Source organism: Dama dama, chromosome 25, assembly GCF_033118175.1.
Source record: "Dama dama isolate Ldn47 chromosome 25, ASM3311817v1, whole genome shotgun sequence".
In the NCBI taxonomy this organism is placed as follows: domain Eukaryota; kingdom Metazoa; phylum Chordata; class Mammalia; order Artiodactyla; family Cervidae; genus Dama; species Dama dama.
Window position 1 is genome coordinate 33940961 of NC_083705.1, and position 17812 is coordinate 33958772.

The following is a 17812-nucleotide window of genomic DNA, read 5'->3' on the forward strand; positions in this document are numbered from 1 at the left end:
AGAGAATGATGTTCCCTTTTATAGTCTGTGGAAATGATACTTAAAGCAAATGCCTTATTGGAGAGCTAGGTTGCTCCTGGGATGTCTGAGCAGTCCCTCTTCCTCTATTATTTCCATCAGTTGATGGTCCCATCCCTAATAATGTCATCAAATGCAATTCAATCAACATATCTGATTTTTATTCTCATTTTTTCTGTCAGCCAATTTCTGAATTCTGTGTAGTGAGGAAAGTTCCTCTCTTCATGTTAAATAGGTTCTGTCATATTCAGTCCAACACAAGTTTGTTGTGGCCAACTTCTCTGACCAACAGAAAGCAGAGAGGGTAAACCAGAAGTTCAATACACCCTGCCCTTCTCCCACAGTCCACTTATGGAGGAGGATGCACTTGTGCAACCAAGGCCTCTCCCTTGGATGTTGTCTGCTCAGGCTGGAGGACCAGTGGGAGTCAACTTGCACTCAGGATTGAGGAGTAAATGAAGTTTCCTTGGTGGAGGAGCTAGATAAAGCATTGGCCCAGCATCTGAAAGGAGTACGACTTGGATTGCAGATAAGTGGTTCCTGTTGGTGGGTTAAAGGAGAAAGTGTTTTGTTTTGATATGTTCTTTTTTAAGGAGTTGTAGCTTGAGAGTAACTGAGAGTAATATAGACATGAGAGGAAGGGATGCTCAGCCTCATTTCAGAAGTAAAAAAGCACAGCATCTTTGTATTGAGGATCCAGCAGCAGGACACGTCAGGAGCAAGAACTAGAGGAAGAGAATGCAGATGCCTCTCAATAACAAAGAGGCTGTATTGAGCTGCCCAACAACACACTAATTGGAATCTCTGCAGAATTATCCACATTATAATGGTGAGGTATGCAGAATGGGCAGGAGTGAGAGAAAGCTTTGAAAAGTGTGTGAAAAGGAGTAACAGATGGCACTTGGGTGCAAATAGAATAGAAAAGTCTGACAGTTAAGGAAGGAAGAAAATAAAAAAAGAGACTCAGCACGTAAAACTAAAGATCCCTGGACATTTCATCAAGGGTGCTTAGAGTCCTTGGCATGGCTAACTTCCAGCTCCACTAATTACAGTCTGATGGCCAATTCTGGATGCTATTCTTTATTTTCCAGGTTTAGGCATTTCCACTCTTGCCTTTGGAATGCCATTCAAGATTGTGGTTTCTAAATGAATTCATGCCACACACAGCTGGTTGAAACTATAAAAGCAACAACAACAAAAAATAACTGACTGAAATGGCAGCTAAAGAACAAACCTGTGGATGTTTCAATGCTGCTTTTATTGAATTAATGCAAGTACTGAATTAAGTTAGTACTTGCCAGTCATGTACTAACTAGAACTCTGGCACATGGCCAAAGAGCATTCATCTGTGAAGTGGCTGGCAGCCTGGCTACCTACAGACAATGGTGCTTGCCTTATTATTCCTGAAATTGGGAAGGAACCATTGTAACTAAACTCTGTGCAAGTCAGGCATGCTACACGCTGATTTAAGAGTCAAGTCTCAGAGTGAGATAACTCCTTGATTTGGCTCTACTCCACACAGAAGTTTAATTTCAGGCACCTATGAGTCCTTGAAAACCTGCCAGACATCAAAGTCAACTCAAGTATAAGTCTAGGATTTCTATATACTTAAGGAATTCCAGGTTTCCCTCACAAGAATTCTCAAGTCTAGAATTACATTCATTTTATAAAAATTAATTTTTATTGGAATGTAGTTGCTTTACAATGTTGTGTTAGTTTCCACTGTACAGTAAAATGAATCAGCTATATGTATACGTATATCTCCTCTTTTTGGATTTCCTTCCCATTTAGGTAATCACAGAGCATTCAGTAGAGTTCCCTGTGCTATACAATAGGTTCTCATTAGCTATATATTTTATACAGAGTATTCAGTTCAGTTCAGTTCAGTTCAGTCACTCAGTCATGTCTAACTGTTTGCGACCCCATGAATAGCAGCACGCTAGGCCTCCCTGTCCATCACCAACTCCCGGAGTTTACCCAAACTCATGTCCATTGAGTCGGTGATACCATCGAGCCATTTCATCCTCTGTCATCCCCTTCTCCTTCTGCCCTCAATCCCTCCCAGCATCAGGATCTTTTCCAATGAGTCAACTCTTCGCATGAGGTGGCCAAAGTATTGGAGTTTCAGCTTCAGCATCAGTCCTTCCAACGAACACCCAGGACTGATCTCCTTTAGGATGGACTGGTTGGATCTCCTTGCAGTCCAAGGGACTCTCAAGAGTCTTCTCCAACACCACAGTTCAAAAGCATCAATTTTTTGGCACTCAGCTTTCTTCACAGTCCAACTCTCACATCCATACATGACCACTGGAAAAACCATAGCCTTGACTAGACGGACCTTTGTTGGCAAAGTGATGTCTCTGCTTTTTAGTATGCTCTCTAGGTTGGTCATAACTTTCCTCCCAAGAAGTAAGCGTCTTTTAATTTCATGGCTGCAATCACCATCTGCAGTGATTTTAGTATTACTAGTACATATATTTCAACCCCAACCTTCCAATTCACCCCCCACTTCTCCCCCTCAGTATCCATTTGTTTGATCTCTATGTCTGTGTCACTATCTCTGTTTTGCAAATGAAATCATCTACACCATTTTTCTACATCCCACATATGTGTGTTAATATATGATATTTCCTTTTTCTGACTTACTTCATTCTGTATGACACTCTAGGTCCATCCATATCTCTGCAAATGACCCAATTTCATTCCTTTTTATTGCTGAGTAATATGGAATTGCACTCATCTTTAAGTTCATTTTGTTTGATATTAATATAGTCGCCTCCAGCTCTTTTATGGTTATTCTTTGCATGGTATCTTTCCCCCATAATTTTCTGTTCAATTTATTTGTGCCTTTGAATCTCTTTTAGAGGACATATAGATGGACCTTATTATTTTATCAGTTTGGCAATCTCTGACTTTTGATTTGACTGTTCAGACCATTTACCTTTAACATTATTACTGATATGGTCAGAGTTACATTTGTCATATTACCATTCATTTTCTGAAATTGAAACTTCAATACTTTGGCCACCTGACGTGAAGAGCTGACTCATTGGAAAAGACTCTCATGCTGGGAAAGATTGAAGAGGCAGGAGGAGAAGGGGATGGCAGAGGATGAGATTAGATGGCATCTAACAGAGATGGTTAGATGGCATCATTGACTCCATGGACATGAGTTTGAGCAAACTGTGAGACAGTGAAGGACAGGGAAGCCTAGCATGCTGCAGCCCATGGGGTCACAATGAGTCAGACATGACTGAGTGACTAAACAAATTTGTTTTGTGTGATAAATGAGGCCACAGTTGCTATTATTTTTAGTGAGAGTACCTTTCCCATCTTTCCCTGTTTACTCCTTGCTCTTTGCCCTGTACCACTGCTGCTTCAAGAAGTAGTTAAAGAAATAATTATTTGACACGGACTAGTATGGCATGTGTATATGTGTATAATGGTTATTAACTTGAGAGAATATGGGGGTAATTTTCCTTCCTGTTGCCAATTCCAGGATGAGGGAAGGAATTTGATGGCTATCATCCTTTTACTATGAAAGAAAAATTTTAAAAATTAAAACACCCACAGCATACCATTTCTTTGTGATTTGAAGTATGTCAAAATAGAAATATGGAAAAAATAAATATGTATGCTCAGAAACAAGACAACTTAATGTTAGTAATTTCTGGTGCTGGTGAAATGATTGTTTTAAAATTATTTTTTCTGAATTTCAAATTGTTTTACAATGTGAATATGTTTCCTTTTACCTTAAAAGATTTTTTCCTAATCTAAAAATTGTCACTCACTTTTAAAAAACAATTCAAATAGCTATTCTAAAGAAGAAAACAAATTATCTGCAGTCCCTTTAATGATCACTTCTATTTGGTGAACATTGTTACTAAAATCTGCTTATGATTATCACATTAATTTTATTATCGGACACCACAAAGGATAAGAAAAGCAAATGTTGTGTCTATGCTCTACACTTAAAAATAATAATGTTTCTGTGCCTGCCACTTATTTTACAGAGAATATAGCCAGATTCTCTCTACTACCTCCACTGCCTTTTCCTCCTGGGTGAAGGGTGAAGTGGGAAAAGAATTATTGTACTCATAGTCAGAGAGGAAAAGATAGTGCATTGGAATCATGTACTGACACAAATTTGGTCCAGGACCTTACAGATAACCTCTTCATAAGTCAGTCTTTTTCTTCCATTAAAATATCTCCTTCATTCACTCTACTGCATAGTTTGAGGATAAAATCTTTTGTAAGATGAACACATGTTATTAAACTTCTTCCAGCATTTACTTCTAGCCCTTATATATGAAATTATTTCTTTAAACTATAGGCTGAATAGAGAAAATAACTTTTTTCACTTAGTTTTTTTGTTTGTTTTATACTATGTGGTCCAATCTATTATTATACAGCCGATAATTTATTATTAAAACATCTCATTAGGAGAAGATAGGTAGTAATAATGGATTCTGAGGTTTTTGTCTCAAGTTTGCAAAAGACTAATCTCCTTGCTATATTGTATAAAGGAAGCACCGCAGACAGACTGCATTTGCTTTTTGTTTTTTCCGCTTAGAAGCATTAAAGTGGAAACCTACCAAGGAGCTTAAAAAAAAAAAAAATGGTGCTTTGAAAGAAATACTAATCTTGGACAAAATTCATGTACTTAAAATCACAGCAGTCACATTCTTCTTTGAAAGAGTCATTTTTTTTTTTTATTAACATATAAGACAGGATGCTCATTTACCTTGACGTAAAATACACAGCTGATGCACAAGATAAGATAGAATTATACAAAAATACCAAACTTCTGACCTCAAATCAGTGTACAGGATGCACCACACATAGGACATTCACAATAGATTTTTGGTTTCTCAGCTGTTTCTAATCATGTCATCTTAAATCATTGTTACCTGATAACCAATTTCTTTTTTAACATGTATTGAAATCAGGCACTTAATAAATGACTAGAATCAAGAGTTAGTGCTTCTTTGTTCTTGAATGCAATCAAAATATTTTCTTCTAACAAGTTGGTCCAGTAAAAGTCATTTGCACGCACCCTTAAGCTGTTCATTTTAATGAGTTTATTATGAGGCAAATAGACAAGCAGTGAATATACTTCATGTTAGACCATGCAGAAAAGTTTATTAGAGTGAGTATGATACATGTTTCAGGGCAATAGTTATTATATACAATGTTTTTCTTTTTAATAAAATGGACACATTTTTTTACACTGTCTGTCAACAATTTTACAACCTGACGCTAGTAACACACAGTACACCATTCTCGCTTCAGGCCAGTGTTCCCTCATAAGGAACACAGAGGGTGGCTGTTACATCTTGAATAAAGGCAGGAGTGTCTCTCAATTAAACACCAAGTATTGGGATGTACTGTGTGAAATGGTTCTAGAATGAAGAAGATCTGAGCTGTTGCTGCTTCAAATGATGTTTTTACTTGAGCCAAAGTGTGTTACACTTCAGGAAATTAACCCTAGTTAACAGACAGGTAAGAATACACTTTTACTTTTATTTAATCAACAATTTACTTGTGTGAAGTACATGTGTTAGTATTGTGGCCAGGTATGATGTGGGCTAAAAATGCTTGCAGTATTTTGAGGAGTAATGGTGTGTACATAAAAGATAAATAGCTTTAGCCCCTCCCCCACATTTTTTTTTTTCTGTCTCTCAAAATGCAAGATGTCTCAGGGACATGGCAGGAAGACTGTCACCTATCGTTGGACCAGTGATGCTAAGATCTCTCAGAAAGCCACCATTAGTGTGCTGTGTGGTGACCCCTTACTGCTTGACTACTCTGTAGCAGAAAGAAACAATTATACCACTCACTCTTCCCCATCCAATCCTCTTTCCATCTCTCGAAAACAGAGTTGGGGACAGGGACTGTCAGTATGTGACTGTTGAATTCTGGCTTTCATCCTATCATTTAGAATATTTCTTTTAAAAGTTTGGTTCCCAGTCTCTTTGCACAGATCAAACTGAAATAAAAGATTAAATGCTGAGTCTCAGTCTCTTGCACAAAAGCTCCTGAAATTCCAGACTTACTCTTTTTTCATCAAGATGTGATTTGAAACATGGTAACATCAAACACAATCATAGTTATCAGTGTTCCTGGTATCCGCCCAGTATTGCCATGATTTCCATGGTGTGTCAGATAATTAGAGGATTTCCAAGACTCAACTCACCAATAAGGAACATCCAATCCTCAAGGCCTTGCAAGGGGCACCAGGCTTCAAATGGCCTTTCCAAGAAGACCCAGATTAAAACCAAACATCCCCATGGTACAGTTGAGAAGAAGCCTCCTGGAGGGCAGAAAGCAGAGAGATCCTGCAAATGGCCCCTGTCCTACTGCCCAGTCATCATGACATTGAAATTCTCTACCCTATGATGGAGGGAAAATGCAAGGAAGTCCTGTGTAATGTTCTGAACTTATTAGCTATGGAAGAAATGCTTTAATGTATTTTGAAAGGAAAGAAAAAGCTGATCTCAAAGCAAAGAGCCCAACATTAGAAGTGATAACTCATCCTTGTATTGATATATTTCTTGGAATGGTAAAACTTCAGCATGTCCTTATGTGTATATTTGTTGTGGGAGGGCTGATCCTGGGATATAGTGGATTTGGGAGTTCAGGTTTAAGAACTGGATGTCCCGGGCACCACATGTTGTGGGGACAATGGGCTGGAGACTGAAGAGCCTCCACACACTCCTTTACTTTCCCTCAAGGTTGATGGTCAAAGGCTGTTGCTTGGAATTGCTAAACTCAAGGTTGAACTTTAATACGAGGATCAAAAATACTGACTCTTTCACCAGATTACAATGTTGGATTTTAACTCTCTTTTTACTGTTGTACTTAAGATGTTGCACAACAGTGCTTCCATTCAGAAATGGTAGGCTTCAGCCTTCTGTAATGCACTGCAGGGTTCATTTCCAGTGGTGGTTTCAGAATTTCTGGGTAGGAAGTGATCAGGGACAGCAAGCTGGTTAGAATCCTGTTGCCCAGGGGATTCACCTTACAGTTGTATTTGCATTAAAATGCCTGCTGTTTACAGTTAACTTGTATATTTTAATTTAAAAGTAGTAGCATCATTTTGAGGATTTTAAAGCTCCTCTTTTTGATTTTAGATTATATTGTAATTTCCATGGATGAGGATGGGGATTAGGGGGTGCTGATAGTGACCCACCAAAGGGCTAAATCCTGCCAGCCCCACACTGCTGATAGTGTCCCAATAATGGTTTGTAAATGCTTTAAAGATGCTCCATCTCTGAAGTGCCTTTCATCTTGCTCCTATTCCATTTACTGTACCAACCATTTAGATTGCTACAGAAGAAGGTAGAACTGACATCCTGTGTAAGTGATCAAGTCAAAGCAGCTGGTATTCACAGCAAACAGAGCACACATTTTAAACAGATTTTTCTCTAGGAGTCTTCTCAAAAGTGTCCCTTGGGGAGAAGACTAATAAAGGGAGACTTCAGCAGAAGTGTTGAAAATCAATGAAGGATATGTAGGATACTAGTTCTAAAAGACTGATTTGCCTGGAAGCCTCTCTATTTGAACAATACTGTGGCTGTCCTGGACACAGGAACCATGCTCTGAGCCTGAGTCTTCCCTAGTTTTCTCAGTGTTGTGTGAAGAAAAGACAGCTCATTCACAAGGAGCAGATTACATGTTTGACCAAGAGGACATCTGGTAGGAAAGCGCCGGCGGGCACGCGCTGTAAACTGTGATCCTTCCGGGGCCGCCTGCAGAGAACGCACCAGCTCTCCTCTCAGCCTCTCCTCCCACCCAACTTAACTCAAGCATTCTGCAACCGCCTCTTGCTTTGAGCAAATATTTGTTTCCCAATTAAGCCTAGGTATTGGTTTTATAAAAGGTAAAATTATAAATTACTATAGTTGAATAAACATCAAATTTTATAAAAGTATGTCCTCCCACAAACCTCATTTCAAACCCAGTTATGACATAGAAAATATTCAAAGATTAAATTGCCCGAGAATCTAGGGCTTGGAGAAAATAACTGAATAAACTGGATCACTGAAGTTCAAACTGAATCATAGAAATTACAAATATTTACAGAGAATGACTTTTCACGGTATGGCTCCCGGGCTCTGGATTCCTAGAGAAAGTGAAACAGCGTCTTTGCAGCTGTGTAGGTCTGATTTTCATTAAATTTCTTCAAAATTATATATATTTTTGCTTTCAACTCCTTCCTTTTCCAGCAAGTTTGTATCATTTTATTAATGTTAAAGGAAGATTACAGTGTTAGAAATTAAGATGGAAAAACAGGAAACTGTGTAGCACTTTGTCTACTGGGCTTGAGGGTAGCATTTTAAGAATAATCTGAAATCTGATTGTATTGTGCATGTTTGTATATGTATATATATACATGCTATATTTTTATTTATCTATCATATCCATCTATCATCTATTTATATCATTGTCATCTAATCTGGGTCGGGAAGATCCCCCGGAGAAGGAAGTGGCAACCCACTCCAGTATTCTTGCCTGGAGAAGCCCATGGACAGAGGAGCCTGGCGGGCTACAGTCCATGGGGTTGCAAAGAGTCGGACATGACTAAGTGACTTAGCACACGCACAGTCTATCTCAATGGTGTGCTGAAGCCAGCTTATACTGATACAGGAGAGCTGACATATATATTTTCAGGAATTCTACAAGCTGGTTAGGGTTATGTTAGTAGCTTGAAAATGGCCATGACAAAACAATTTAGATTGTTTTGGCTAATGTCACAAATCAGGGATTTTTTTTTCCTCCTGGAAAGTCAGCTGTTAAATAATTTACCAGAATACCATTATAGGTTTGGTATGGAAAGGGACTTCTTACATAGTTCAGTCTATAGCAAAAGCAACAATTAATTTTTAAAAATACCAAAGTTAAAAAAGGAAGTTTTTTTGCAATTTAATATAACCAATAAAAGTTCATAATTGTATCACTTTTCTTATTAACTGTTTTAAAATAATAGCATTTTATATATTTCCTAATCATTGACTATATTTTAGAACATCTGTACAAAGTTAATTTGGGACAACTGTTGACATTATTTTAGCCAAAGCTTCTACATTTATGATATCTAGATATTACATAACTATATGCTAAAGTTAAATATTAAAGAAAGTGAAAAGAATATGCAAAGTGGATGAATCAAACTTCTCCTGTGGTGTAGCTTTTGTGTGTTTATTTCTTGTAAACTGTCACTTGGTGTTGAGGTATTTTTTCTTCAATTTGTGTCTGGGTATGCATGCATGCGTGTGTGTGCGTGCGTGCATGTGTGTTTATAACACTTACGTGCACAGATGCATAGACACATACACACATAAACCTCAAAAGATTACAATATTAGGGAAACAGGATATCTGGTTCATTTAAGAGTCTACTTAAAAACCATGAATGACTTCTGTTGAAAACTGTGTAGAGCTTATAAGTAGCTATTTGATCTGGCCAAATACCTCTTCCCCTCTTTTCTAATATGTTCAAAATGTCATCTTTTCTATTTTTCCCCTTTGGGTTAACAATATATTTAGTTGAAATCTGCATACTCCTGATTCAGTGAATGCTTTATCTAGGAGTCAGAGAACAAGTGTGAATTAAAAAAATTTTTTATCTATCAGATTTATTTCTAAGAATGTGCTGAGCTTGGAGCAGAGCTGCTAAGCGGGCTGTGCACCGTGATGACTCCGAATATGAGAGATGCTTGGTTGAGCAAAGGACAGGTGGAAAGAATGATTTTGGAACCTGGAGACAGATGGTGGGAATGAAGAAAATTCTAAAATGGGACATATCTGAACAAATGACAGGCCAGCAAGAGGCTGCGAAATCTCTGGAAAGACAGCCTTTCTTTTAGCCACTGATGTCCTCAGCACTCCCCAGGTGCCTGTCTTTGACCATCAGGATATTAGGTGCAGATGTAGAGAGCCATGAGGTAGGCTGCCTCTGAGTTCACAGAAAATTCCCTGGAAATTAGTTTTTTAAAAAGAAATCCATGGCATTTGATTATTTTCCATTGATTTGCTGCTTTTTGAGAAAAGTAGAGCCCAGGATTTTCTAGATGAGGATGGATTCTGATCTTGTGACAGTCAATCAGGTAGAGAGATGGAGTTGCTGCATAAGTAGCAGCAAATTTTACAGCAGTAGTTTACATATACATTCATTCATTGTTGTTTTTTTTTCCAAGAAATGGAGCAACCTAGGAACTTATGCTACAGTAGAGTCCGATGCACCATAATGATTACTTCAAGAACAAAGAAGCTCTTACAAAAGTGTGATGTCTTTCTGTTGGTATGAGGTTTCAAACTTGAAATTCTTTAAAATGCATTTCTGGAGATATATTTAAATATTGATATGCCACATTTAAAAAGCAGTGGCTTGTTGGTAAAATGCAATACTGAAATGAAATACTGCCTTTTCATAGAAAGAATTGTGTTTGGAAAATTAAATACCTTTACAAAGATGAAAAATAAACATACTCTCACAGCTTGAGGGTTTGAATGAACCATGTACCAAAGAGTTGAATCAACTCTTACTCTGGGTTACATCCTGGGACCCTTCATGTTTAAAAGCTGCCCAGCAAAGATGACCAGCATTTCTGCAGCATCCATCAACATTATCAGAAATCATTTTTGCATATACTGCACACATGATTTTTTATCACAAATCAGTGCCATGTCACATAAAACTGCTGTTATTTTTAGTATAAAAGAGTTTTGAGTTTCAGAGTTCAATATCAAAATTAAGTGTGTTCTATAAAAGCTTAAATTAATCCATTCAGTGCACTTGCTTTTCAACGAGTCTTTCTTGATTTTTCTCTCCTAGATAAAATTTCAGCTCAATTGTACTAGTTTACAAACACTTTGGAAAGAAAATTTTCCAAGCACAGAACCCAACACAAAGATGCTGACTGTATTCTCTGTGATTTGATTCTATTTTCAGTCCATACTGTATATAGGAAAATTTTTCTCATTTAAATGAGGGGAAGTGATCTTTTTCAGGTAAAATTCCTTTCTTTGCATTCACAGATGTTGACTATCATGCTGAATGTGGATATCCATCAGGAATCAATGGAAAAAGCTTAATTTATATTATTTTGAAAGTAAATGCTTCAATGATCATAAAAATCTTTTTCTGTATTCCTTAAATACTTTGGTGATTTAATATATAAACATATTTGTACAGGTTATTTTTCAGCTTCAAAACACTTTGTAATTTTGCTTACTCAACAAAAATGAGTAATTATTTTAAAATATTTTTCAACATTTTATAAAATATATCTTTACGGTACTGTTTTTGGATCTTGCTTGATCTGTTATTTTCTAAGTGACTAATCCCTGATGGATTACATAAAGTTATGTGACTATGTCTTTGATTGTATTTATTAATTTCTTGTCACATATTTGAGGCAAACCTGAGGATAGATTATTGAATAATTACTTCTTCTCTTCCAAATATTTCACTTCTCCATTTTCTTCTTTAGTGGTCTTTTGAAGAATCCGATCTTAGAGAAAATACCAAACATAACACAATTAGTTATTTGAATTTAGGTAATAAATATTAATCTCAGATAAAATTTAGCTTGGTAAACTGTTGGCAATTGTGGGCATACAAATAAAATAATCGAGAGGTATTCTTTTCAATTGACCTATTAGGTAATATTGAATGTCAAGAAATGACAGTTATTGGACTTCCCTGGTGGTCCAGTGGTTGCGACTCTACCTGCCAATGCAGGGGAGTTGAGTTCGGTCCCTGGTCTGGGAGGATTCCACGTGCCTCAGGGCGACTAAGCCCCTGTGCCACAACTACTGAGCTTGACTGATGCAACTGATGAAGCCTGCATGCCTAGAGCCTGTGCTCTGCAACAAGGGAAGCCACCAGAACGAGAAGCCTGTGCAACGAAGACCCAGTGCAGCCAAAATAAATAAATAAAATTGAAAGAAAAGAAACCACCCCCCCCCCCCGCCAGTAGATTAGATGATACAGAAGAATAGATTTAAAAAAAAAAAAAAAAACTAATATATGTAGCAAACTAACTTAAAGGGTTCTGGAAAAATATTTCGGGAGACATGCAAACTGTAGTTATCCAGCACTGTCTCTACTTTGCCATCATCTTTCTTTTTCAAGCATGTGTCAGAGAAATTTCCACCGAACAATCAATGGTCATAAATTGAGGTCATTAGAGATGATGGTGAATCTGGTAGGTACACTATGGCTAGGAGGTTGGGGGAGCTTTCTGAGTTGTCTGGATTAACTTTAAAAATATATATTTTCACTTTTGGCTCTGATGTGCTGGGTCTTCATTGCTGCGTGGGCTTTTCTCGAGTTGCGGTGAGCAGGGGCTACTCTTCGTTGTGGTGCTTCTGCTTCTCATTGTGGTGCCTTCTCCCGTTGCGGAGTGGGCTCCAGTAGTTGTTGCACGTGGGCTCAGCAGCTGTGGTTCCTGGGTGGCACGGGCTTAATATTTGTGGCACATGGACTTAGTTGCTCCACAGCATGTGAGTTCTTCCCGGACCAGGGATCGAACCCATGTCTCCTGCATTGGCAGGCAGACTTTTTACCACTGAGCCATAAAGGAAGTCCTGGATTAACTTTAAATGTATTAGCACATCCATCTATATAGGCTTGACATAAAGAGACTCTTGAAAACACCCTGTATCATTTGGATATGAAAATGAAGTAATTGAACATATGAAAAATTCCACATGGTGGTGAAGGTGGGTCACTTTTCATGATGCACTGTGATAAAAATTACAACTGCTTTATTATTTCCAACTATATAGAATAATAATAATACTTTTTAAAAAAGGATAAAGAATCTGCCTGCCATTGCAAAAGATGCTAGAGATGTGGAGGGTTGGATCCTTAGATTGGGAAGATCTCCTGGAGAAGGAAATGGCAACCCGCTCCAATATTCTTGCCTAGAAAATCCCATGGACAGAGGAGCCTGGCAGGCTACAGTCCATGGGGCTGCAAAGCATTGGACGTGACTGTGCACATTATGTTGTTACATTAAAAAAGAGGATAGGAGCTGGAAGGAACCTTTGCAATATTCTAATCTAACATGGGTATTAAAAAAATCTTTTTAAAGGGTCCTAGAGAAGTATTCTTTTAAATCTGTATTCTTTTAAAAATTTTCAGGTGGATTATAATAGTTCAAGCAAAGACCGTGAGTTAATTCTTTGGAAACATGGCACTTTCATGTCATTTTAATCCTGAAAGAAAGTGAAAGTGTTAGTCGCTCAATTGTGCTGGACTCTCTGCGATTCCATGGACTGCAGCCGCCAGGCTCCTCTGCCCATGGGATTTTCCAGGCTAGGATACTGGAATAGGTTTCCATTTTCTTCTCCAGGGGATCTTCCTGACCCAGGGATCAAACCCGGGTCCCATGTACAGCAGGCAGATTCTTTTCCGACTGAGCTACCAGGGAAGGTCCCTTTTAATCATGAAGTTGTGATAAATTATGCAAGGGAGTCCTATATTGTTTTAAAGAAAATTATTATTAAACATTTGAGACTTCTAAGGGCATACATGGGGAAAAATATGCCGTTTTAAATTAGAGAAGTTTTACTCAGGGCTTTATGCCTTCCTCCACTCCAGAACTTAGTTGGTGGTAGACATCACAAAAGAGGGGACAAGAGAACAAATGAACATGAAGAACAATAAACGTGTCTTCCCTAGAATACAAAGTCTCCTACATGTATCAGGCCTTTTTCTCTGAGCCAAATATACGCATTCTGGATTCACAAACCATTAGGCCCTTTAACTTGTACCTGCATGTCCTGAGTCGAAAATAAATCAGAGGAAGCTCTCACAAAAGCAGGTGGTGAATCATGACTTTTCTCTTTCCTGCCCTGCCCAGTTCCTGATCTTTTCTTCTTCCCTCTCAAGTGGTTTTTTTTTTTTTTTGCTTCTTTTCAACCTCCCTTTGCTTTCCACACATGAAAAGCTTAGTTTTAAAACTCAACTCCTGTTATCAAAAGTTTTCTACCCAACTGATTCTATTAACATTGGGTTTTTCAGTGCAAGTTGGGTGATTAGAGTGAAAACTAGGAAAATATATGTTCATAGCTTCAAATTGGACAGGGCCAATTCTAGTCAACATTTGCAACAAGTTAAGTCTGTTTTCAGCACCCAAACTTACTTTATAGTTTTCACTTTCTTTCTTTTTCTTTTTGTATTTACTTCATGATCTTATTTGTGTCCACCCCTCCCACCCCCGCCCCCTGCCCAGTTAAAAACCCTGTGGCAAAAGTCTGATTAAACAGTCCCTGGCAGAAATGCGTGCTCAACGGTTGTAATATGGAATGTGTGTTGAATGAAAACATTTATCAGTTCAGTTGCTCAGTCCTGTCCAACTCTTTGCAACCCCACAGACTGCAGCATGCCAGGCTTCCCTGTCCATCACCAAAACATTTATATTAACATATAAAAGGCTACTAGATAGCAGTACTATCCCCGACTCACACTCCCCTCACAATATGCATACTGGATGAGGAACAAAGCTACAGGATTAGTAAATAAATCATTAAGGGTGGATCTTTAGACATCAATATAAGATCAAGTTAAGACAGGAACAATCTGATTTCTCAGGGTTCCTTTGTGGACCATCTCATTCTATCCTTTTGGTTATGATGACTGAACTTCTCCCTTAGCATGTGTTATCATATTTCAGGACATACTTCCCAATCTATTTAAACCTGTGTCCTCTAAAGCCTTCTCCCCTCAAGATTAAGTATAGTAAGCACCTACTAAGATTTTGTCAAGTCTTAATCTCTTCTATGCTATGAAGATAAAGCTACAGAGACTGTGCCTTTTGAAATGGAATTCTAGTTCCAGGAGAAATCTTTGGCCTGCTCCCTGTACAAAGTCTCAAACTGAGAGTTTTTCTGAACTCCCAGACTGGTAGAAGAATGAAGAGGAATGGAAGAAAGGCTTCTTTGGAAGAAGAATGAAGAAAGGCTAGTCCTGAGGTTTCTGCTCCACTAGTCTAAAATTAGTCTAAAAAGATGCCTGGGGATAAGGGTAGCTTTTCTGAGCTTACTGCAGACAAAGTGCTTCAGGGAGGTTCAGGCAAGAGGAGGGCAAGTAATCTTTCCAGTATAACAGAGCTGCTGAAAGGCTGAATCCAACCAGGGACTATCACTCCAATACCAAATATTTTTATATATTTCAGGGAGTTCATGACCTTCTTGAGCAAAACCAATTCCTGGAGCTCCAGAGCTAATACTGGATAAAGGCATTGCTTCAGCCCAGTCCTTTACTAGATGAGAACTCTTAGCGGGGTTAACTTCTGTTTGCTTCAGTGTCCCCAAGTATAAAATATAGTTAAAAGACTTAGTTGAAAAGATTATAAAGAAAACAGAGTGAATAGAAGCAAGGGAGACCATAGAGTTAGGGGGTTAATAGCGCTGCCACAAAAGTGAAATGGCCCAGATTCAGATCTCTGTTCTGCAACTGACAAACCATGTGACTTTGGGAAACATATTTAACTTTTCTATGCCTCAGCTTCCTTACTTACAAAATGAGGTCCATAATAGTGTCTTTCTCATAGGGTTGATGTTAATATCTGAAGTGGAAAAGCTGAAAACGTTTCCTGGTACACAGTGAACACTCAATAAGTGCTAGTTTTCCTCCCCTCTTCTGTGGAAATACCATTCTGATTACTGGCACTCACGCTGCTGTGACTGAATTAATTAAACCTACAGGTCAGGACTGTCCAAAGGTTGCTAAACCTTTGGGCTTAAAAAGAAGACCTAAGAAGCCATCAGAATGTATCATCAAATCATATCCTGGATGGAAGAATGTGTTTGCTTTTACACTTATGCTTTTTTCAGTGTTAGCCGCTCAGTCGTGTCCAACTCTTTGTGACCCCACGGACTATAGCCCACCAGGCTCCGCTGTCCATGGAGTTCTCCAGGCAAGAATACTGGAATGGGTTGCCATTTCCTTCTCCAGCTCTTTTCAGACCGATGACCAAAAAACAGGGCTGAAAATTATTTGTTAATTTTAAGGAGAGGTATGCAGCTAGGTCTGAGACTACTTAAATATCAGCTCTGGCTTCCCCCTTCTCTTGGCAGCAGTGTGCTAAAACTGTATAAGCAAGTGCTGTGCCTAGAAGACCATACTGAAAGAAACCAACAGTAAAATGTCCTATCACAGGTGCTTACAAACAAAGAAACCCTTTTCTACGTGCCAGGCACACCCTTGACACCACTAAGCCAGGCCTTGGGTACCACAGTGTGGCAGAGCCAGGTATTACAGACAGAGCGTGGATACCCTATGACGTAGGAGGAAGAGCTGCAGGCCTGAGATGGAGGAGAATTCTGTCCTGGAGACTTTGCTGGAGAAAAGCTATGGATTCTATTTAATAAACTATTTAGTTTATTATGCTCCTGACATACATCTTTAACATAACTGTGTTCATCTTCTCTGAGAATAGCCCCCCGAAAAGATGAAGATAGTCACTGTAAGTCAGAATGGATAGGAGCAGTTGGTAATTTGATGGGGGAGAAATTTGCTATTTAAACTATTTGATTAAAAGACAATTCTGTTGCTCAGATATCAGAAAAATGAATATGTAGCCACAATCTCTGTTTTTAACATATTGATAATTTCACTTTTGAACAAAACAATAAAATATAGGGTGATAAATGCTAGAATAAATGCCAATTTGATATTTCATTAGAAAAACATTAAATTCAACTATGAGATTTTATTCTCTATTAAATTTATCCTAAAAGGTATCATTTCATTTCTGCTTAATTTGAAAAAGATACAAAGATTGAAAGATTCTGCGTATCTTAATTTAAGCAAAACGTCTACTGATATGGAAATAAACATCTGTTGATATGTAAATATACAGATTGACTAGACAAAAAATAGGTTAGTTTTACAGGAGGATTTGAAATAGGAGTGTGTGAAAGTATAAGATTTCTGTGTCATCAACTAATTGAACAAATCTCTCATTTCTCACTCAGGCATGCAACTACTGCATAAAATGTGGTATTTTTATATATTAGAGAAGCATTTAATTTTTAAGATACATAAAGATATGTGATTAGGATAAGGGCTTTATCTTAACCATAATTCTGTTGCTTCTATGTTCTTAAACTTACATAGAAATGCATTCTTTTCTTTTTTCTATAAAAGGGAGTTTTCATTCTTCTCTGCTTATAAAAGTAATACATACTTAATTTAAAATTTCCAGTGTTATAGACAAATGAAATTCCCCTATAATCCCAATCTCTAGAGAGATCTTCCATAATTTTTGGATATGTCTATTTTTTTCTTGTACAAAAGTGGGTTCAAGTTGTGCACAGCGTTTGAGATATATATTTTTTCTTTTTAATTTTGTCTTGGTTATCATTTCAGTGTTTTTAATGGCTATACAATACTATATTCCAAAGCATGGATAAATCAATTTGTTTCACCAATATGCGGTTGACAATTGAAGGAGAAAAGTCTAAGGAACTCTGAGCCTTACCTTCCACAGCGCTAATATGAGCAACATTAATAGCAATAATCCAGCAAAAGCACTCAACAGGATAACCCACAGTGGCACTCTGCCTGGTGGCCCATCTTTGGATATTTGGATAGCAAGCTGAAAATGATTAAACAAGATTGTTAACATTGATAAACACCTCTTAGAACTTCCAGAACACTGAGTTCTTGTAGGCTATAATTTTCTACCAAAGAGTGTACTCAATCTTATTACTACCACAGAGAAAATAATGAGTTCATTTTAAAAGGCCCTTCATCTATTCTAAATGTCTAATCATGT

General features: G+C 37.9%; 1 protein-coding gene across 1 annotated transcript in view; it reads right to left on the bottom strand.

Moving 5' to 3' along the window:
* Nucleotides 1-1676: 1676 nt before the first annotated feature.
* Nucleotides 1677-17812, bottom strand: part of ITGA1 (integrin subunit alpha 1) — a 164402-nt gene continuing 148266 nt past the window's right edge. The window contains exons 28-29 of the mRNA XM_061129817.1: nucleotides 17516-17632; nucleotides 1677-11533 (exon numbers count right to left, since the gene is read on the bottom strand). Coding sequence (XP_060985800.1) covers nucleotides 11489-11533; nucleotides 17516-17632 — 162 coding nt within the window. The 3' untranslated portion in view covers nucleotides 1677-11488. The remainder of the gene's footprint in view (nucleotides 11534-17515; nucleotides 17633-17812) is intronic.